Here is a 22,680-nt window from a genome sequence, read left to right on the forward strand (position 1 = left end):
TTTAACCTGTTATACACTCTACTCCCCATCAACAACTCTGGTGGAGCCATTCCTGTAGCTGTGTGAGGGATGGTCCTGTAATCAAACAGGAACCAGGACAGTTAGGGATTTAGTGAAGCTGTCAGTTTTTTCTTTATGCCTGCCTTCAAAGTTTGGACTGTTGTTTGTGCCTGACCATTGGAGGATGGATGGTATATATCCTTAAAAGTCAAATATTTAGGAAATGCTCAAATTCCCTTCTGGTATATGATGGTACATTGTCTGTGACCAACACTTCCAGGAGTGCGTGTATTGGAAAAGGTTCGTAGTTTTTCCATCTTCATCCCTGTGTTTGATGAAAGCATGTCCACCCACTTTGAGTGGGCGTCCCCAATGACTAAGAATTTGAACCCATGAAAGGACCTACATTGTCAACATGTAACAAATCCAGGGTTTTCCTGGCCATTCCCACGAATGTGGCAGGAGCTGTTGGCAGTAATTTCTGTCCTTGTTGGCACTGTGGGCCCTGCCCCACCAAAGTGACTATGTCTGCATCCAATCCTGGCTGCCAGACACAACTCCTCGCCAATGTCTTCATTCTGGTTGGTCCTGGTGGAGTTCAGTCGGTAACTGACAGCGACTCTACTATGATCTGGTCTCTCTGGGTCCAAAAAGGTTTCAGTTCTAGTCGTTATGGCCCTTTGGTTTCCCTCATCACCACCAGCTGTTTCAGCTTTGCCAGAACCGGATCTTTCTGCATCGAAAGTCTGATGTTTTCAGCTGTGACTGGAAGTGTGTCATTATGGACTCTTCCAGTGGTGGTACCACTGGTCATGTATCTGCCAGTGGGAGGTGACTCAACACTTCTGCATTCACTACTTTGCCTCCTGGACAGTGTTCCAACTCGTATTTATACGCAATTGGTATGAGAGTTTACTGCTGAATTTGGGCTGAATCTATGGGTGGCATTGCCTTGTCCTCTTTAAGTGGACCCAGCAGAGGCTGTTATTATTATAAATTTATGTCCATAAAGGTGATGGTGGAACTTCCTGACTCCAAATATGACTGTCAAATGTCCTCTATCTAGGTATATTTACGCTCTCCATAGCCAAAGTCCTAGATGTAGACCTTATTGGGTGTTCCTCTTCATTGGGCCACCTATGAGCTAATACTCCCCCAATACCTACAGGGAGGCATCGCATACTAGATCTCGCCTGGGAAATATGGTGTGCCAACACATTAGAGGATGATAGCTATTTCATCACTTCCCTGAAAGCTACGGCTTGGCTCCGTGACCATTCCCAAGTCGAACCCCTTTATAAGAGTTAGTGCAAAGGTGCCAGGATGGCAGCCAGGTTACACATGAATTTTCCGTAATAATTCACCAGGCCAAGGAAAGACCTAAGCTCCATTACAGGCATGAGAGCCGAGACATCCTTGATCACCTTCACTTTATCTTCCAATAGGGTGACCCAGTTTTGTCAAGTTTGGCTTTACATTTGCCCTTGGCTCCTGACACAGAGCCTGGTACCATCTACAGGTCAAAGGTTTAGCTCAGTTGACAGAGTGAAGCCAACAGCGTGGGTTCAATTCCCATCACTGGCTTGAGGATACCATGAAGGACTCTCCTTCGCAACCTCTTCCCTTGCCTGAGGTCTGGTGGCTCAGTGGTTAGCGCTGCTGCCTCACCGTGCCAGGGACCCGGGTTCAATTCCTGCCTCGGGTGACTGCCTGTGTGGAGTTTGCACATTCTCCCCGGGTCTGCATGGGTTTCCTCCGGGTGCCATTATGGACCCCTCCGGGTGCTCCCACAGTCTAAAGATGTGCAGGTTCGGTGAATTGGCCATGATAAATTGTCTATAGTGTTAGGTGCATTAGTCAGGGGTAAACATAGGATAGGGGAGTGGGTGTGGGTGGATTACTCTTCGGTGGGTCGGTGTGGACATGTTGGGCCAAAGGGTCTGTTTCCACACTGTAGGGGAATCTAATCTAAATCACTGCCTGTCGCTTCTCTCTCTAATGAGTAAACAGCCCCTATGGTCTGGTAAGACTATTGTAACACAACAACTTCAGGTCAAAGCCACAGCATCTATGGATGAGACCTCAGGCTTCAAGGTGAGTGTCTCTAACTGTTTCTGTGTGTTCTGTAACCTAATTTCCTTTTCTCATCTGCAGGACCTGCATATTGTAGATATGGAATGCTACAATACTTTTGGCAATATCTGGGGGTAAGACAACTCATATTTATTTGGAACATTTTTTTAAAGAAGGATGAAACATTGGAAGTACACAGGAGTGCAACCATAGAATCATATAGTCACAGAGCCATACAGCACAGAAACAGACCCTTCCGCGTTCACCACCTCTGAGCCAACCAGGTTTCCCAAACTAAACTAGTCCCATTTGCCTGCATTTGACCCATATCCCTCTAAACCTTTCTGATCAGATCCCGGGGATTTAGCTACCTTTATGTGTTTTAAGACTTCCAGGACTTCATTTTCTGTAATGTGGACTTGTTTTCAAGACATCACTACTTGTTTCCCCAAGTTCCCAAGCTTCAACGTCTTTCTCCACAGTAAATACTGAGGCAAAATATGCATTTAGTATCTCACCCATCTCCAGCAGCTCCATGCATTGACAGCCTTTGTTGATCTCTAAGGGACCTTATTCTGTCTATAGTTGCTGTTTTGCCCTCAATGTATTTATAGAATCGCCTTGAATTCTCCGTAGCCTTATCTGCCAAAGCTATGGAATATCCCCTTTCTGCTTTCCTGCCAGTGCACTCTCTTGACTTTTGGGGAATCCATGTTTGAATTGACAGTCAATAGGTAGAAAGGAAGCTTGGTCAAAGAGGGAGCAAAACAGCCAGGCAACCCAGTTAGCTATGGAGCACGATGCTACAGGTACCCTCAAAACGGACAGCCTTGGACACAGCGACCCGTGCTGGATTATGAGGGTTTTGTGGTGTCGGTTCAGGATATCTGGGCCACAGGGTGGTTTGTGCTAGTCTGGATCAGGTGGGGTCAAAGGTAGTTTGGAGCGTGCAAAATGGCAAAAGAGGCAGCAATTTCGCATGCAGCCGAGTTGTCCAAATAGGTTAATCTGAATCGAGTCAAGTAAAATATAAAATAAGTCCTGGCATATTCTGAGAAAAAAGGCATTTTTTTTTGTTATAGAATCATAGAATCCCTACAGTGTGGAAACAGGCCCTTCGGCCCACCAGGTCCACACCGATCCTTCGTTTGGGCAACTCTGTTTTTTTATATTGTTGGTTTGGTGGGAATGTACCTGTAATAATGTCAAGATTGTGGCTTTTCCTTGCTCTGCGGAGAACTGACATGGTCTAGATTAAACAAACAGCATCCTACTGGTTCTATGGGAACCAAGAGTTAAGCCAGTCACAGAATGGGAGTAAATGCTTTGAACAACCCCACTGCTCCATTGGAAGCTTTTAGCTGATTGAAAATTGAGATGTTGATAGAATCTCTAGGATGTGGAAAGAGGTGTTCAATCCATCAAGTCTTCACTGATCCTCTGCAGAGCATCCCACGCAAACACAGACCCCCACCCTATCCCTATAACCTTGCATTTTACCCTGGTTAATTCACCTAGTCTGCACACTACTGATAATTTAGCATAGTCAATCCACCTAACCTGCACATCTTTGGACTGTGGAAAGAAACTGGAACACCCAGAAGAAACCCACACAGACAATGTGCAAAATCCACACAGATAGTTGCCTGAGGCTGGAATCAAACGTATGTTCCTGGCGCTGTGAGGTAGCAGCGCTAACCACTGAGCCACGGTGACAGCCATGCTTTATCAAGATACACAGACATTGGACTGGAACTGTTTTGTATAGCAAAACATGCAGCAAAAAGGTCCATGTAAGCCCTTGACAAGAGCCTCATGGTATCTTATTTTGGTGACTGAAATCCTATCGGCTTTAGATGGACAGACATTTGAACAAATGTTTTTGTCCGAAATGACGAATTTCCTGCTCCTCGGATGCTGCCTGACCTGCTGTGCTTTTCCAGCACCACTCTGATCTAAACAGACATTTGAACAAAGCTGATTTAGGACTTTTCAGCATGTATTTAGGGTTGGGTTATTAACTTTGATAGGAGTGAGATGCCTGGGAGGACCTGGCAGACTGGTAAGAGGCATGGGTGCCTAGGTCTTATCAGACTTGGAGTATTACAGGATTGTGTTGCCATTTTCTTCCCAGACTATAGGGCTGCTGTCTCATTAGAGAGATGACTGGTGATGATTTAACATGAGGGCCATCACGCCTCAGGTGATGGGAAAGGTCAAGAACAAAACTTCTTCACAGTGACACCAGCCAGCACAGGAATCAGGCCCATACTGTTGACATCACTTCATAGTGCAAACCAGCCATCTGACCAACTGAGCTAAATGACACCCCCTAGTGGCACTGGAGGAATGCAACAGGTCTGGTAACATCTCCGGAGAGAGAAACGGAGTTAACATTTTGAGACTGGTTTGAGCTATAGAGGGAGAGGCTGAATAGGCTGGGGCTGTTTATCCTGGAGTATCGGAGGCTGAGGGGTGACCTTATAGAGCTTTATAAAATCATGAGGGGGATGGATAGAATGTATAGACAAGGTCTTTTCCTTGGCTTGGGGGAGTCCAGAACTAGAGGGCATAGGTTTAGACTGAGAGGGGAAAGATTTTAAAGTGACTTAAGGGCCAATTTTTCATGTAGAGGATGGTGCGTGCATGGAATGAGCTGCCAGAGGATGTGGTGGAGGCTGGTACAATTACAACATTTAAAAGACATCTAGATGGTTTTACGAATAGGAAGGGTTTAGAGAGATATTGGCCAAATACTGACAAATGTGACTAGATTAATTTAGGATATCTGGTCGGCATAGATGAGTTGGACTAAAGGGTTTGTTTTCGTGCTGAATATCTCTATGACTCTATGACCTTTCAAAACCATTCATTGACAGATACATGGGTCATTATTCTCCTGTGACAAACTTAGCTCAGTCTATACCTTAAGTTATGGCTGCTTGCCCCTATGCACAGCTCAGTTGGCTGGATGGTTGATTTGCAAAGCAGTGAGATACCAACAGCATTGGTCCGGTTCCCATCTGTGGCTGAGGTTACCATGAAGGATTCTTCTTCTCAGCCTCTCCCCTTGCTTGAGACATGGTAGCCCTCAGATTAAATCACCACCAGTTGTCTCTCTCTCTCTCTTTAATGAGAGAGCCGTCCTATGGTCTAGTAAGACTATGGCAACACAACATGGCACTTGGGGAAATAAGTCTTGGGTTATCTTCTCTTGTGCAGAACTCAATTAGCTTCTCAAAATAACTTAGCCAATGTTATTGAGGCTCCTGGAGGTAGGATGAATTATAATGGATTAATTATTGAAATTCCCTCAGATACTGATCTCCTCAATAGTGTGTGATGGATTCTATTCTTTAACAGCACTCAACAACGCAATGGGGTGGTTGTGGATTCTCCCAGTGCTCTATTATCTCACCCTGTAATTGTGCCAGTGGCCTTTGTTGCTTCCTTCTCTCTCTCCACCACTTTGTCAAGGAGCACAGATTCATGAAGGAGGCCACTCAGCCCAATCTGTCTGCGCTGCTTCTTTGAAGCTAAATTTATTTACAGGATGCGGACTGGGCTAGTGTTTATTGTCCCACCCCTAACGCACTGTAGGTCGACCCACAATGCCCTCAGGGAGAGGATTTCCAGGATCTTGACCCAGCGTCACTGAAGGAACTACATTTCTGAATCAGGATAGTGAGTGGCTTGGAGGGGAAGTTGCAGTGGTGGTATTCCCATGTATCTGCTGCCATTCTAAGTGGTGTCGAAAGGAGGCGATGGCGTAGTGATATTATCGCTAGACTGTTACTTCAGAGACCCTGGTAATGTTCTGGGGACCTGAGTTTGAATCTCGCCACGGCAGATGGCTGAATTAGAATTGAATAAAAATCTGGAATTAAGAGTGTAATGATGACTGTGTTGTCAGAAAAACCCAACTGGTTCACTAATGTCCTTTAGGGCAGGAAACTGCCATCTTGACCTGGTCTGGCCCCCATGTGACTCCAGACCCACAGCAACATGGTTGACTCTTAACTACCCTCTGGGCAATTAGGGATGGGCAATAAAAGCTGGTACAACTAGCGATGGCCATTTCTGATGAATGGGCGGTGCTGTCGAAAAGTCTTGTAGATGCCATTCCCTTCTCATGCTATGTGTCAGTGTTGAAGGTGGTGGATGGGTGATTGTTTGCAGAGGGTGTACCAATCAAGCAGTCTGCTTTATCCTGATTTGGAGATGCCGGTGTTGGACTCGGGTGCACAAAGTTAAAAATCACACAACACCAGGTTATAGTCCAACAGGTTTAATTGGAAGCACACTAGCTTTCGGGACAACGCTCCTTCATCAGGTGGTAATGTCAAGCTTCTTGAATGCAGTTGAATCTGCATCCATCCAGGCAAGTGGGGAGATGTCCATCATCTTCCTGACTCATGCCTTGTCAATGGTGGACAGCCTGTAGGGGGTTCAGGAGGTGAGTTACTCACAGAGTAGCTCTGACCAGCTTTTGTGGCCACAGTATTGATATGGCTGGTCCAGTTCAGTTTCTTATCACATGTATTTCAGAATGTTAATGTTACTATTGAATCTGTTTCCGTCACCCTTTCGGGAAGTGCATCCCTGATCAATAATAACTGCCTGCAAATAGAAAAATGTCTTCCTTCAAGTTGTCCTTCCAATCTCCTTTGACTGGAGCACTTCAGGAGAAATAGTTCCACCATATTGCCTCAACCTCAAGTCCCTTTTTAATTCTGAGCACACCTGTTAAATCCCAATTTTGTTTCTTTGTTGTAAAAATCCCATCATCAAGCCTTGCCTAATGGATACCTAACCCTTGTTTTACAATGGTTTAGCTCTCGCTCACCTCTCCTGGGCGGCATGGTGGCACAGTGGTTAGCACTGCTGCCTCATAGTGCCAGAGACCTGGGTTCAATTCCTACCTCAGGCGACTGACTGTGGAGTTTGCACATTCTCCCCGTGTCTGCGTGGGTTTCCTCTGGGTGCTCTGGTTTCCTCCCTCAGTCCAAAAATGTGCAGGTTAGGTGAATTGGCTGTGCTAAATTGCCTGTAGTGTTAGGTGTAGGGGAATGGGTCTGGGTGGGTTGCGTTTTGGAGGGTCGGTGTGGACTTGTTGGGTCAAAGGGCCTGTTTCCATACTGTAAGTAATCTAATCTAAAAAAAAACAAGAGAAAAGGTGGACTGGATACTCCTTGGGCTCTGCCAGTTAGGAATTGCAAGCTTTGCAGACATTACAACACCTTGGCAGTACATCTTAAGACAGCTACTTTTAAGCCTGCATTTGTTTTTGCTTCAACTGATCAATGTTCTATGTCTTTGACATCCAACTGAAAAGTTTAGGTTGTACCTGGGCCGTCAAGCGTACCTACTGCTCACTGATACTGAGATAATCCACAAGGTGTTTGTTGAAGATAATGGCAAAATCTTTGCCAGCGCTAAAGTAAGTCAAAAGCAAAGAACTGCGGTAGCTGGAAATCAGAGACAAAAGCAGAAATTGCTGGAGAAACTCAGCAGGATCGGCAGCAGCTGTGGGGAAAAAGCCGAGTTAATGTTTTGGGCCCAGTGACCCTTCCTCACAACGGTTCTGAAATTATTTTATATTCACTCGTGGGATGTGGATGTGCCCCCCGCGAAGGTGCTGGTGAGGTGACTTCTTGAACCACTGCAGTTCCATATGCTATCGGGTTGATCCACAATGGCCCTGGGGAGGGAATTCCAGGATTTTGGCCCAGCGACAGTCAAGGAACAGCGATATATTTCCAAATCAGGATGGCGAGTGGCTTGGAGGGGAACTTGCATGTTCCCATGGATCTGCTGCCTTTGTCCTTCTAGGTGGAAGTGGTCATGGGTTTGGAAGGTGCTGTCTGAGGGTCTTTGGTGAATTTCTGCAGTGGTTTTGTAGATAGTACACACTGCTGCGACTGAGCATCGGTGGCAGAGTGAGTGCATTCGGCGCCATCAAGCGGGCTGCTTTGCCCCTGGATGGTGTTGAGCTTTTTGAGTGTTGTTGGGGCTGCATCCATCCAGGGGGTGTGGGGAGTATTCCATCACACTCCTGACTTGTGGACAGGTTTTGGGAGTTAGGAGGTGAGTTACTCACCATGGTATACCTAGCCTCTGACATGCCCTTGTAGCCACTGTGTTTTTGTGGCAAATCCAATTGAGTTTCTGGTCAATGGTACCCCACCCCCTCCAAAGTGTTGATAGTGGGAGGATTCAGTGATGGTAGAACCATTGAATGTCAAGAGGGTTGGATTGTCTCTTATTTGAGAAGGTAATTGCCTAGCATTAGTGTGGCAAAACTGGTACTTGCCAGCTCAAGCCTGGATATTTTCCAGAATTGTAGAAACCCTACAACACCAATCCTCCAAAGGAGCATCCAACCCACACACACCACCTTCCCCTATTCCTGCATTTCCCATGGCTAATCTACCCTAACCTGCACATGTTTGGACTGTGGGAGGAAACCAGAGCACCCAGAGGGAAACCCACGCAGACACAGGGTGAACGTGCAAACCCCACATAGACAGTCACCCAAGGCAGGAATCGAACCTGGGTCCCTGGCGATGTAGAGGCAGCAGTGCTAACCACTGAACCTCCTCTTGTTGCATCCAAGGCGCTCTGAAGTGAACTCTGCTAAGTTTCTCCAGCAATTTCTGTTTTTGTTGTGAAAGTAAGGCAGTACAGTTGAGATTTTTTGTATTTTCCTTTGCTATTTATTCATGGGGTACATTAGCTGAGCCAGCATTGATTCTGTCATCTGTGCTGTGGAACCAACCACAACCTGCTGACAATCGAGGGTAAAATTTTTCTATCAATGCCCTTTTCCACTCTTTGTAAAATGAACAAATACATGCTTTAAGCTGCCCCCAGTGGGGCACAGAGACAAAAAATGACAATTTACTAAAGGGCAATGGAAACTGATCAAATTTAAACGAAAATATCATTTTGGAGATGGAGGTACAACCCAGACTGCTATGAGAACCATTCATCCTGAAAGATGTGTACTGAGCCGATAGACTCCACATAAACCCTGTACATGGACATGTGAACAAAGATCTGAAGTGCTCCCTTTTAGATATCTCTAACCAACTTAATGTTACAACTCATCTCTAGAGAAATTAGATGGGATGAATCTTCGCCCTTTGGTTGGGGGGGGGGGCAGGGCGGGTGGAATCAATGATTGAAGCATGAGAAGGGCTTCTTTTCCTTAGTGCAGAGGAAACTGAGGGGGGGCGTGATTGGATTAGATTCCCTACAGTATGGAAACAGGCCCTTCGGCCCAACAAGTCCACACCGACCCTCCAAAGACTAACCCATCCAGACCCATTTCCCTCTGAATGATACACCTAACACAATGGGCAATTGAGCATGGCCAATCCTCCATAACCTGCACATCTTTGGACTGTAGGAGGAAACCGGAGCACCCAGAGGAAACCCACACAGACAAGGGGAGAATGTGCAAACTCGATACAGACAGTGACCCAAGGCTGGAATCAAACTCGGGTCCCTGGCATTGTGAGGCAGCAGTGCTAACCACTGAGTCACTGTGCCACCCCAAGTAGAAAATGATGGACAAGTCTCACAAGTCTTAGTGAGAAGAGGCACTTACTTGAACAAGGGCTAGTTTACATCGTCATAACAGTAAGGTCAAGTTACATTGGCTATTGAGACATAATTGCAAAGGCCATTGTTGAGCAAGACTTGAATTTTCCCCACCCAAGTGTGTGCAGCATCATCAGCTTGGGTGAAGTTTAATGCAGTTGCTAGCATTAACCATTTCAGAACCAATGCCATTGAGAATGTGGTGCTGAACTACCTTCATGAGCTGCTACAGTCCAGATGATAGAAGGCCAGCTGCAGAGCTGCTGGGGAGGGAGTTCCAGGACTTTGTCCCAGTGAAGGTGGAGAAATAACGATACAATTCCGCATCGGGATGGTGAGTGGCTTAGAGGGGATCTTACAAATGGTGGTGTTTCCCATGTTTCTGCATTGGTTTAGCCACTGGCTGAGGGATAAACAGTGACCAGGACATGGAACGTGACCTACCCCGTGGCTTGAAGATAGCGCCATGTAATCTTTTATGTCCACACCGTTGATGAAGGATGGGGTGGGGGTTTGCTCAGTTCAGTGTCTCATCAGAAGGACAGTGACCCTAACAGTGTAGCACTCCCTCTGTACTGATTGCAGCAATGACACTGTAAAAGTGCCCAGTTGGGTGTGAGGTGCTTTGGGTCATCCTGAAGTTGTAAAAAGTGCTCTATAAAGGCAAAAACCTTTCCCATTTCTTTGGAAATAAATACAAAATTGTATAAGTCTGTTGTTCATATTCAAACTGTGTCTGGGTACTCTTCACTCTTTTATAGATGATGCTTCTTTCGTCTTTAAGTTTCTGATTCATATTCCTTTCTCCTTTTCCCCCTCAGACTCATCGCTCAAAATGTCCAGTTAGTGAGAGTTTCTTTCAGCCGGATAATGATGACTGGAGGAGAATTCACCAAATCCTGGCACCAGCCTTCGGTCCTACTCAGTTGAGGCAGGTTTGTGTTCCATCTGGTGTTGCCTGTGTGTCACTGATAACCACCACCTTGAAGGGAGTCAGGTGTTACAGTGCACTGTCTCTTACCAGCAGCCATCACTGTCACCTAGTTCTGGTTGGTCCTTAGTCTGAATGTTTGTAATTATACTGTTATATATGTAAGAGATGTCTTTGGTTTGTTTGGATAGAGTCAAACTCCAATGTTTGTTGTTTCCTTGATATATAACAATACAAAATAGATCTACATTTGTGCCGCTATATGTACAGTACAAAGATATTTTTTATGAACAAAGCACATTTTTGAAATTAAAAGATCAGGAAGTATGCTACAGATAAACTTGACTATTTATCGGACACTTGCAGATCAAGGCTTTATTGTGAAACTTCTAAATTGAACCATCTCCCAGTAGTTCTGGTTGTTATAGGATCTGACTTCACTGATCCACAGCCTGCATTTTTACTTCACATCAACCCTTTATCCACACTTCTACAGCATTTTATAGGGAGAATGGGGAGGGGCAGCAATTTCAAAGAGGTGCAGCTGGCACAATGGGCCAAATGGCCTCCATCTGTGCTGTGCCATTTGTGTGATACTTTACTTCTGGTTATGGCTGGTCTCGCCTCTTATTCCATGAACTTCCCTTGCTTTCCACAATTTGCGGATGTCTCTTCAATTTTTCTTTTCCAGATGCTTCCACCCATGGCCACAAACGCTGATGATCTTGTGCAACACTTTGGAAAAAGAGAAGGAAAGCCTGTCATTGTGAGGGAGTGAGTGCAAGACTTTTACTGCCCTGGGCAAGCAATCTATATCAATCTGTATCATTTGGTGCTGTTTACTATGGTCATAAAAGCATTGTATAAATGTAAGGTTAATTTATTGCCACGTGTATCTTGTTACAAAATACACTGAGAAGTGTCCGGCACCATCTTAAAACACAGAAAAATAAACCAGAACATAGAATATAAAGGCAGAATAAAATGAAGAAATAAAGGAAGTGTGTGTCTTTATAAAAGTTGATAAAATCATGAGGAGCATGGATAAGATTAATAGCCGAAGTCTTTTTCCCAGAATGCCGGAGTCCAAACCTAGAGGGCATAGGATTAAGGTGAGAGGGGAATGATTTAAAAAGCACCTAAGGAGAAACGTTTTCATGCAGAGGGTGGTGCATGTATGGAACAAGTTGCCAGAGGAAGTGGTGGAGGCTAGTGCAATTACAACATTTAAAAGGCATCTGGATGGCTATATGAATAGGAAGGATTTCGAGGGATATGGGCTGGGTGCTGGCAAGTGGGACTAGATTGGGTTGGGATATCTGGTCAGCATGGACGAGTTGGACTGAAGGGTCTGTTTCCGTGCTGTACGTCTCTATGACGATGACTCCAAAGTGTCCAACTTTACAGTCCTTCTGGTGAAGTGCTCCACCATGGACCATGGGGCTGGTGGCCAGTAGTATCTTTTGTACCAGGAGCTCTATTGAAATCCTTTCCTCACCTTTTGACGTTTGAGTTTTTTTTTAAATTTCTAGATTATTTGCCCAGTACGCACGGAACGTCCTGGCGATGTCACTCTTCGATTTGGATATTTGCAGGGATGACAGAAGCCATAACTTTCTCTATTACTGGGATCTCCTACTGCAGGCTCACTGCAGACACTCCACCATCTCTGTGACACGTGGGTAACGTATGCAACATTAATGCATGCAGAGTCTGTTTCTGTGTGACTCTGTGACTCTGTATATTGATAGGCTCATTGTTGCCCTTGTAATCAAGACAACTAACAGAAATGATAAACACAGCACCTCAAGCACTCTGCTCCTGAGATTTAAGTTTCAGTATCTTTGATGTTAACAAGTCCTTCGTTCTGTCAGGACCAGCCTTGGCTCTAAGTATAAAGTATTAAACTATTAAAAGCATCAAGCACAATGATTAAGTTTAAATCCACATCAAAGTCTATTGCTGCTCAGAATGTGGCAAACGTTCTGAATTCCCATTGTTCTTCCCAGTGATGTTTCCGGTCTTAATGCCTCTCCTTCGGATGATTAAGTTCCATTTATTTTGGAAGGAAGCCATTGGTTACTTCACAGGCTTGGTCCGTAAGGCCCGAGTGAGGAGGAAAGATTTCAAGGAGCCACAAGTAAGATTTGTTTTTTATTTCTGCTGCTGCCCTTTAAGGATTTTCTGTGTTGTAATTATTCTCTTTCACTCTCTCTGCTGTCTCCTTCTGTCTCTCCCCATCTGTTTGTCTTCTCTCTCACTCCCTCTGCACTCATGGAAATCATAAGAACATAAGATCTAGGAGCAGGAGTAGGCCTTTTGGCCCCTCAGGCCTGGTCCGCCATTCAGTAAGATCATGGCTGATCTTTTCATGGACTCAGCTCCACTTACCCATCCTCTCCCTATAACCCTTAACTCTTTTCCTGTTCAACAGTCTATCTCTCTTTGCCTTAAAAACATTCAACGAAGTAGCCTCAACTGCTTCACTGGGCAGGGAATTCCACAGATTCACAACCCTTTGGGTGAAGGAGTTCCTCCACAACTCAGTCCTAAACTTGCACCCCATTATTTTGAGGCTGTGCCCCCTCGCTCTAGTTTCACCCGCCAGTGGAAACAACCCCCCCCCCCCCCCCCCCCCCCGCCCCCCACGTCTAGCTTATCTTTTCTCTTCATAATTTTACATTTCTGTAAGATTCCCCCTCATTCTTCTCAATTCCAATGAGTATAGTCCCAATCTCAATCTCTCCTCATAAACCAACCCTCTCAACTCCGGAATCAAACTCGTGAACCTCCTCTTCCCACCCTCCAGCGCCAGTACTTCCTTTCTCAAACAAAGAGACCAAAACCGTACATAACTCATTCTGTACCCCCAAATAAAAAAGCCAAGGTACACAAGGGGAATTGTTACCATTGATGAGAATGACCTTACTGCTGGAGTGGAGTCTGTCATGTATTTTACCCACCTCAGAGAGACACTGAGATATCACTGGTTTCTGAGTGCGTGACAGGTTTATTCATAAGAATTTGAAAATATCTCTGCAATTACAAAATGTGCAAAAGGTTCAGCTTCTAGCAGCTTCTGTGTGGTGTCTCTTTACTTTGTTCAGTGTCCAGTCCCCATTCACAACTAATATTGCATACAATTCTGGTCTCCTTCCTATCGGAAAGATGTTGTGAAACTTGAAAGGGTTCAGAAAAGATTTAAAAGGATATTGTCAGAGTTGGAGGATTTGAGCTATAGGGAGAGGTTGAACAGGCTGGGGCTGTTTTCCCTGGAGCGTCGGAGGCTCAGGAGTGACCTTATAGAGGTTTATAAAATCATGAGGGGCATAGGTAGGGTAAATAGAAAAAGTATTTTCCTTGGGTGGAGGAGTCCAAAACGAGAGGGCAGAGGTTTAGGGTGAGAGGGGAAAGATATAAAAGAGACCTAAGGGGCAACTTTTTCACGCAGAGGGTGGTACATGTGTGGAATGGGCTGCCAGAGGAAGTGGTGGAGGCTGGTACAATTACAACATTTAAAAGACATTTGGATGGGTAGATAATAGGAAGGGTTTGGAGGGATATGGGGGGGGTGCTGGCAGGTGGAACTAGATTGGGTTGGGATATCTGGTCGGCATGGACAGGTTGGTCTGAAGGGTTTGTTTCTATGCTGTACATCTCTATGACTCTATGATAAGTACAGTGAGCATGGATCCGTTACTGGACTATCATTGTTCATATCTACAGCTCCAGCCTGCCCATTCTAAACCACTTTAAAAAAACTTGCATCGGCTTCTTTTTAAAACCATTGGATTTTATCTCCCTAGAAATGCGGTAGTTATCTTCAGTACCTTTTAGATCACGAGGAAACCAAAATGGAGAAGGGAAAGAAATCGCTGCCGACCTCCGGTAAGTAAGCAGTCTATGACCAATTTTTTAAACATTTATTCATGAGATGCGGGCATAGACCATCATTTACTGCCCAACCCTCATTTGCCCAGAGGGCAGTTAAGAGTCAACCATACTGCTGTGGGTCTGGAGTCACATGTAGGCCAGGTAAGGGTGGCAGTTCATGACATTAGTGAACCAGTGGGTTTTCAATCCTCCCCCACTGACAATTGACTATGGTTTCATGGTCATTATTAGACTCTTACTTCCAGATTATTACTCAATTCAAATTCCACCCTCTGCCCGCGGTGGGATTCAAACCTGGGTCCTCAGAACTTTACCTGGCTCCCTGGATTATTGTTAAATCAAATTTCCCAAAATCCTGGTTATCCACCCGCCATCACGTTGCTGTTTGTGGGAGCTTGCTGTGAACAAATTGGGCTTCCTATCAGCTGATCCATCCTCTCGATTGTAAAGCACCTTGGGATATCGTGGGGATGTGGATGGTGCTACATCAATGTGATGTCCTTACTTCTCTCCTGCCTTCCAACCATTTTGTTTCCCTCAGCGACGTTGACTGAAGATGAAGTTGTGGCCCAGGCCGTAGGCTTTCTCCTCCGTGCTTACCAGATGGCAACCCATACGTTGGAGTTTGTTGCATATTTATTGGCCAGGCATCCCAGCGTCCAACACCAGCTTCAGCAGGAGGTCCACACGGCCATCAAACAACAGGTACCTCCCCCCAAAAAAAACCCAGCACCAGACATCCACTCATCAAAACTGACCCAAGCAGCCATCAAGCAGATATGACATAGGAGCAGGATGGAGGCCTTTTGGCCCTTCAAGGCTGCTCACCCATTCTCTAAGATCATGTTGATTCTGATTGTGGCCTCAACTCCACTTTCCTGACCGTGTTTTTTAATATTCATTCATGGGATATGGGGCATAGACCATCATTTATTGCCCATCCCTAATCCCAATTTGAGAGTCAACCACATTGCTGTGGGTCTGGAGTCACATGTAGGCCAGACCAGGTAAGGGCTTGGGCTGATGGCTCAGTCCCTCACGGCACCAGAGACCCGGGGTCAGTTCAGCCCTCCGGCGACTGTCTGTGTGGAGTTTACACGTTCTCCATGTGTCTGCGTGGGTCTCCTCCGGGTGCTCCAGTTTCCTCCCACAGTCCAGGTGCAGGTTAGGGTGGATTGCCCATAGTGTCCAAGGATGTGCAAGCTAGGTGGGTTAGCCATGGGAAATGTGGGATTAAGGGATGGGAAGTAGGGGGGAATGCAGGATCTGGGTGGAATGCTCTTCAGAGGGTCTACGGTGGACTCTATGGCCTCTTTACGCACTGTAGGGATTTTGTGCTTCCCAACTCTCGAGCAACTTCCTCTCCAACTCACCAGCGATGATGATCAATGGTAGTAAACCTCTGTAGCTGTCTAAGGGACAGCACTGAGAAAATTCCAAACAATAATGACAATTCAGAAACCCAACTCCCATTTCTGCCCAACAGCGAATGTACTCATCTGTGTCAAATTGTGGGAGATGCTGATTTAAAACTTTCTTCATGTGAGATCTAGAGAGTTATGACCATGTTACTGATCACACTGGGGAGAGATGGGAGCGCAGAACATTTTGCAACTGCCTACCCCACCGACTCCAGAAACTGCACCCCAAAGGAAAATTGCTGATCGCATCCCAAAAAGACAATCCCTCCTGCAATAATACATCACAGTGGCTCAGTGGTTAGCACTGCATCCTCGCAGCACCAGGGGCTTGGGTTCAATTCCTGCCTCAGATGACTGCGTGGAGTTTGCACACTCTCCCTGTCTCTGCATGGGCTTCCCTCAGGTGCTCCGGTTTCCTCCCACAGTCCAAGGATGTGCAGGCTAGGGTGGATTGGCTGTTGGAAATATGAGATTAACAGGAATAGGGTGGGGTGGTGCAGACTGGATGGGCCCAATGGCCTTTCTCTCCCCTGTAGGCTTTCTAGGATAATATACAGCGGACAGGCTAAACAGGAGTGAGTAGGACTTCTCAAAATGAGTGAGAGCCAGCTTTGAACAAGAGGAGAACGTGATAGAGTTCACATTGAACGTTCTCCCACCAATGGTGACCTGGTCTGGCCAAAGAGAAAGAGAGCATTTAGCAGCTGTATATGTTTAAGGATAGAATTCCAAACATGGCTCTACAGCGGAACGCTCAACATAGAGAGGGATTCTCTACGTAATTACACAAGAAAAATCTCTGCCCAGTACCACTAAGTCAGTGGAGGTTTCTCTTCCAGCTTCCTTCAGAATGCCCCTCGGAAATACAAACCTGGAAGAGAAATTATCCCTCATCTCAGTTTGGAAAAAATTCATGAGAGAAAAGGTTCAGGCATTAAGAAATGGTATGAAGATCTGGATTAACTCATTATCCCTTTTCATATTGGCTCCCTGGCATTCCCAAAACAGGGAAGTATCTTAACTTGTACTTATGATTCCCAATTCTCAATCTGCCATTGAATCATCGTTTGATGTTAATGCAGCGTTGCTCATATCTGGGGTGGAAGCACTCGGCGAATTATTCAATTGCGTTCTCGATAAATCCTTCAGCAGTTTGGGGCACCTCTGACTTTACTTTATATTTTGTAAGGGTTTCACCTACGAAAACATTGCAGGAATGGAATACCTCGACATGGTCGTCATGGAAACATTGCGGTTGTTCCCTCCTGTGGTTTGGCTGCAAAGGACCTGTCAAAAACTGGTGGAGGTTTGTGATCTGAAAATTTCCAGAGGAATCCAGGTCACAGTCCCGGTCTGGGTGATGCATCACAGCAGGGAATTTTGGGACCATCCATGCAGATTTGACCCATTGAGGTAACCTAGGGGTGAACGGCAACCATCTTGGTTATAACCAGTTGACGATGCCACTTGCTTCATCCGTTAATGTTTGGGAAATACAGAATGTAAGAAGCAGCAATATCTTTCTCTGCGAGTGGCTTTTTAACTGTTTGTCAGAATATTTTGACAAGTTACCACTAATCTCTTAAATTGCCATCAAGTCTAAAGCCTCCGCCCCCATCCCAAGAACCGGGTCCATCAACATTCAAAAGGCCACGGATCATAAGAACATAAGGAATAGACACAGGAGTAGGCCATTTGGCCCATTGAGTTTGCTGTTGCATTTGCTAGGGGGTTGGTTAGCTCGGTTGGCTGGATGGCTGGTTTAGCAATATCGAGCAATGCCACCTCTTGAATGTACAGAACAACCTCGATTATCCGAACGAGATGTGCAGGGAGTATTTTGTTCGGATAACTGAGAGTCCGGATAACAGATTGTTTGGATAATGGATAGTGTTTTTACAGGACCTTGAGATTTTGTTCGGATAATTGATGTTCGGGAAATTGAGGTTGTTCTGTACTCAGTACCTGAGCAGCCACAACTCTCTGGAGTGGACAATTCCAAAGATTCACAAGCTTTTGAGGGAAGAAAATTATCCCACGTCGGTCCTAAATGGCCAACTTCACATTTCCTCTGTTGGTATTAATGAGACTGCACTTGGAATATTGTGTTGTGTTTTGGTCCCCTTACTCGAGGAGGCCGTAGTTACTTCAGAGGCAATTCAGAGGAGGTTCGCTTGATTGATTCCTGAGATGAGGGATTTTTCTTATGAAGAGAGATTGAGCAATTTAGGCTCATACTCTCCCTCGAGTTTCAGAAGAATGACAGGAGATCTAATTCAGTAGAAAAGATGCTAAAGGGGATTGAAAAAATAGACTTTTATGAAGCAGAGGTCAAACCCTTCTGTTAATTAAACCAAACTCCCAGAAAAACTCGCCTCACCTGTAATCTAATAAAATATGAGTGACAGACGATGCCTACATTTCACTATTTAAAGAAAAAAATAGCTATTTGTTTTCTTAACTCTAATAGTGAATAAAACTATTCACAAATTTAAGCCCCCATTTTCTTAACCACATACTATTTGACAGCAAATCTATAAAAAATGCTGTTCCAATAGCACACATTAAACATTACATTAACTTAATCTGAAGACCCCGCAGTCTCTTGCCTTCCCCACTGCCTTCAATCATCCAGCTGTTAATCTCCCTGAGTCATCTTCTTTCGTTTTACCGCAATTATGTTTTACATGAAAAAGGTTCCTTTTGATAGAGAGTGATTTCTAATTTCTTTGATAGCAAGATATTAGATGGGCAGTTAAATCTCTGGCTCTACAGCAGTTGCTCGCTGTTCAATGGCAGTTGTTCTCCCTCTAATTTTCAAAATAGCAGGTTCATATAACCCCCACGACACATTAAATTATTATAATTTGATTGGTTTCCAAGTGTCAAAACAACAAAATTCAAATTCCATTGGCTTCTGGTATCCTGGGCATAATTTATACTCATTGGTTAAATTCGAATTGTTGTCAAAACAACAACCAAAACTCAGGTATCCATTTAACATTTGGAACAGCAGGACCTTTAGCTGCTTCAACTTAAGAAAATCACTTTCTATCTTAAAGTGACCATGCATGCTCTCGACTTCATAACAAGATGTAGCGAGTGTGTCAAGAGGTTGTAGTTTTAGGATCGGGCGTCAGATTTAAAACAGAGATGAGGAGGAATTCACTCCTCCAGAATGTGGTGGAGGCCGAGACACTGAGTAAATTTAAGGAGGACATAAACGGATTTTTAATTAGTCATGGGTTGAAGGATCATGGGAGCAGACAGGAGAGTGGAGTTGAGCCCAAGCTGAGATCAGCCATGACGGTATTAAATAAGGTTCAAAGACCTGAATGGCCTACTCCTGTGCCTCGTTCTTGAGTTCTTATTGATTTTTGTTTATCAACATGTGTAGGTTCACAAGAGAAGAGCGAGATCTTCGTGACCCTGTGTGCTACCTGCCCTTTGGCCTCGGCGCCTTCAGCTGCATCGGGAGTGAGTTTAGCGTTATGATGGTGAAAGTGGCTTTGGCCTCAATTCTGACGCGTTATCGATTTACCTGGTGTTCACAGACCCCGGTGAGTAACGGTGCTGTCAGACCCCGGAGACATCACTTACTAACAGCTCATCGTAACTGTTGATAAAGAGATGAAGTTGGGAATGTGTAAGGCTCACGCGTGGTATGAATAACAGCCTGGTATGGACTGGTGCAGCTGAATGGCCTGTCGGTGTTCTATCCAGTGTATGCAATCGGTGAATCTGTGGAAAACAATGCCACAGTAGGCCAAGTCATTGAGTGTATTTAAGACAGAGATGAATAGCTTCTCAATTAGTAAAGGGGATCAAAGGCTACAGAGAGAATGCACGAGGATGGGGTTGAGACACATATCAGCCATGATGGACCTGGTGGGCCAGAAGAGTCCTTATATCACATATATTCTCTGAGTGGATTTCCTTTGGATGCTCTGGTTTCCTCCTACAGTCCAAAGATGTGCAGGTTAGGTGAACAGGCCTATGGGAAAACTGCCCCTGGTGTCCAGTAATGTGTAGGCTAGGTGTATTAGCCATGGGATACCCAGGGTTACAGGATTAGGGGGATGGGTCTGGATGGGATGCTCTTCGGAGGGCCGGTGTTGAACTGATGGGCCGAATAGCTTGCCTCCACACTGTGGGGATTCTATGATTCATTTTCCCCAAAGAGGGTGAACTTAGCCCACCCTCTTCACCCCATCCTCAAACCGCTGACTGGGCAGAGACTGTCCGATTGGCCGTTCCCGTTGTCCCCGGCTGACTTCCTTCCGTTCTGCTACAGCTGGATCCCGAAATTTACTGGTGATAGCGGGAGTGCCTGGCCAAGAGGCAGCAAAGCTTCTGATCAACTGTTGGTGACCCGTTCCCCCCAATCTCTCCTTATAACTCTCTGACCAGAATAACAACAGAACCTTTCTTGCATAAGGACCTGCTTTAGCTCAAGACTGTCCCTCTGTGTCAAAGTTTCCAACAAAAAAAAATGTTTGAGGCTCTTTAATATAGCCCCAGCTGTTCACTCTTGCCTGCTGCTTATTCTCAGCCATGAGCTGTTGTTAGGTAGCGGGCCTTAACTTAGAAAACCAGGTAGGAGCTGCAATGGGCTACGGATGAACGATTGACTCTCTCACAATGCTTCCAATGAGATTGAAGTCCAGCCTTCATAGCTGTGTGGACGCAGGCCATTCAGTCCATACTGACCCTCGAAAGAACATCCCACCCAGACCCACCTCATAAATCTGCATTCCTCTTGGCTAACCCACCGAGGCTGCATGTCCTTGGACCCTCGGGGACAATCCGCCTAACCTCCACATCTGTGGACTGCGGGAGGAAAACCGGTGCAGACACAGGGAGAACATGCAAATGTCATGCAGATAGTTGCCCGAGGCTGGAATTGAACCCAGGTTCCTAGCGCTGGGAGGCAGCAGTGCTCACCACTGAGCCACTGATGTCCTTCACTGGTCTTTGTGCCTCCAGATATTTCAACAGCCATCGAGCACATGATACAAGGCGCTCCATGAGACACTGTAGGTGGGCGGGTGTGCTCGTGGGGCTCAGGGTTTCTGGGGTAGTGCCAACATTGAACCCGACAGTGTTTCACATTGTCTCCATCTCTGCTTCCTTCCTACAGATGTACCTTGATATTGAGACACTGGGTGTGACCAGGTCAAAAATACCCATCACCCTGCAGATAGAGCTGTTGTAGTTCAGAGGAAAAGGAACATGTTGAGATAATTGTCAGCATTAATGGAGATCTTGAGGACCTTTCAGAGAAATTAGATTCATCACCACTAAACGAACTTGTCCAGTGATGTGAGATAACAGTGATTATATATCGGACAGTTTATAAGACTGACTGAGGAGAGTTAGACAGGAAGACACGTAAGCCTTTCCCAAGTGCATGCTTCACTTAAGTGTATAGTCCTTGTTCTCCCTGCGTGTATCAGTTGGATATTTCTGAGTAAAAATTTCTATATCATACTCACTCAAACCAATAAACCAGAATTTGTAAATACGATCATCTGTCTTTGGTTTTGTGAGTCACAATAAGATGGAATGGGAATGTTGGAATAGTTGAAAGTCTGTTTGACCCTTTGATCTCTCTCTGTGACCCTTGCTCCCTATCCCTCACTACATTGTGTTAACAGCTAGTAGTAATGCCTCAGTAATTCAGTATTCTGGGACTAATCAACAGGGAGACGTTCAAATCTCACCGTGGTGATGGGAGAATGTAAATTCAATGAAAAGCCAGTCACAGTAATGGTGAGCAAGACTGAAATAACTCCACAGAGGCCAGTATCCAGTCATCAAGTCATCAAGTCACCCTTTACTTTCACGTGCACAGTGCATGATACTGATCCAGCTTTCTCTCTCTCTCCCCTTGCCACTGATCCAGCTCCCTTAGAGTTGGCTTCCTGCCTGAGCAAAATCTCTGACGCTACTGTTTATATCTGTCAGCCAGGGCTCCCTGATTGGACCAGGTTAACAGCCCCAATCCGGGAACTCCACCTAGCTGATCGAAACGTTGATTTTCCTGCTCCTCATATGCTGCCTGACCTGCTGTGCTTTTCCAGCATCACACTCTCAGCTCATTCCAATCATGACAATGACAACCATCAATGATTAAAACCCACCTCTTTCACTAATGCCCTTTGAAGAAAGGAAATCTGCCCAGTCTGACCGACATGTGCCTCCAGACTCAGCCACAACATTTGCCTTCTGGAATGTTACTAAGCTCAAGGGTAATTAGGAATGGGTCACAAAATCCCTTTGACACCCACACTCATGGAAGACTAAAAACAAATTAGATTGGGTCTGAGATCAGAGATTTCCACTTCTATGTTTGAGGTGTTTCCTCATTTTACTCTGGAGAAGTTTGGCTGACATTTTTAGTCTGTGCCCTCTCGTCTGAGACTGACCAACGAACAGAAATAGTTTCCCAACTTCTGCCCCATCAATCACCTTAATATCTTGAAAAAAAACTTGGGTCAAGCCACTTCCTAGACTGTCTAAGTTCTGGGAAATATATTCTGACTTTGTGTAATGTTCCTTCACAATGTAAGAAGGTATTGGTGGCATGGTAGTGTTATCAGTGGGACTAGAAATCTCAGGGCCTAAGCTAACATCCTCATCACATAAAAGACTAAACCAAAGGTAAAATCGCCTCAGTCTTACCAGACTGTAGGGCTGCTGTCTCATATGGTATCGTGACTCATGGTTCGGCACAGATGGATTGTGGACAGCAGT

General features: G+C 45.3%; 1 protein-coding gene across 1 annotated transcript; it reads left to right on the forward strand.

Annotated features, from left to right (window-relative positions):
• The first annotated feature begins 524 nt into the window (after window positions 1-524).
• Window positions 525-21,139, forward strand: LOC140489036 (cytochrome P450 3A19-like). The gene is made up of 9 exons (XM_072588275.1): window positions 525-605; window positions 2,155-2,207; window positions 7,414-7,513; window positions 10,500-10,613; window positions 14,416-14,497; window positions 15,045-15,208; window positions 17,114-17,337; window positions 19,322-19,484; window positions 21,065-21,139. Exons 1-9 carry the CDS (start codon window positions 525-527, stop codon window positions 21,137-21,139), a joined length of 1,056 nt encoding a protein of 351 aa, XP_072444376.1.
• The last annotated feature ends 1,541 nt before the right edge of the window (window positions 21,140-22,680 follow it).

Source organism: Chiloscyllium punctatum, chromosome 18 (assembly GCF_047496795.1).
Source record: "Chiloscyllium punctatum isolate Juve2018m chromosome 18, sChiPun1.3, whole genome shotgun sequence".
NCBI classification, from domain to species: domain Eukaryota; kingdom Metazoa; phylum Chordata; class Chondrichthyes; order Orectolobiformes; family Hemiscylliidae; genus Chiloscyllium; species Chiloscyllium punctatum.

Excerpts from the sequence above, each read along its gene's own strand:
- LOC140489036 (XM_072588275.1), top strand. The coding sequence starts at position 525 with ATGTCTGCATCCAATCCTGGCTGCCAGACACAACTCCTCGCCAATGTC. Across the intron at positions 7,514-10,499 it reads AAATCTTTGCCAGCGCTAAA|ACTCATCGCTCAAAATGTCC; the intron begins GTAAGTCAAAAG and ends TTTCCCCCTCAG. Across the intron at positions 19,485-21,064 it reads CCTGGTGTTCACAGACCCCG|ATGTACCTTGATATTGAGAC; the intron begins GTGAGTAACGGT and ends TCCTTCCTACAG.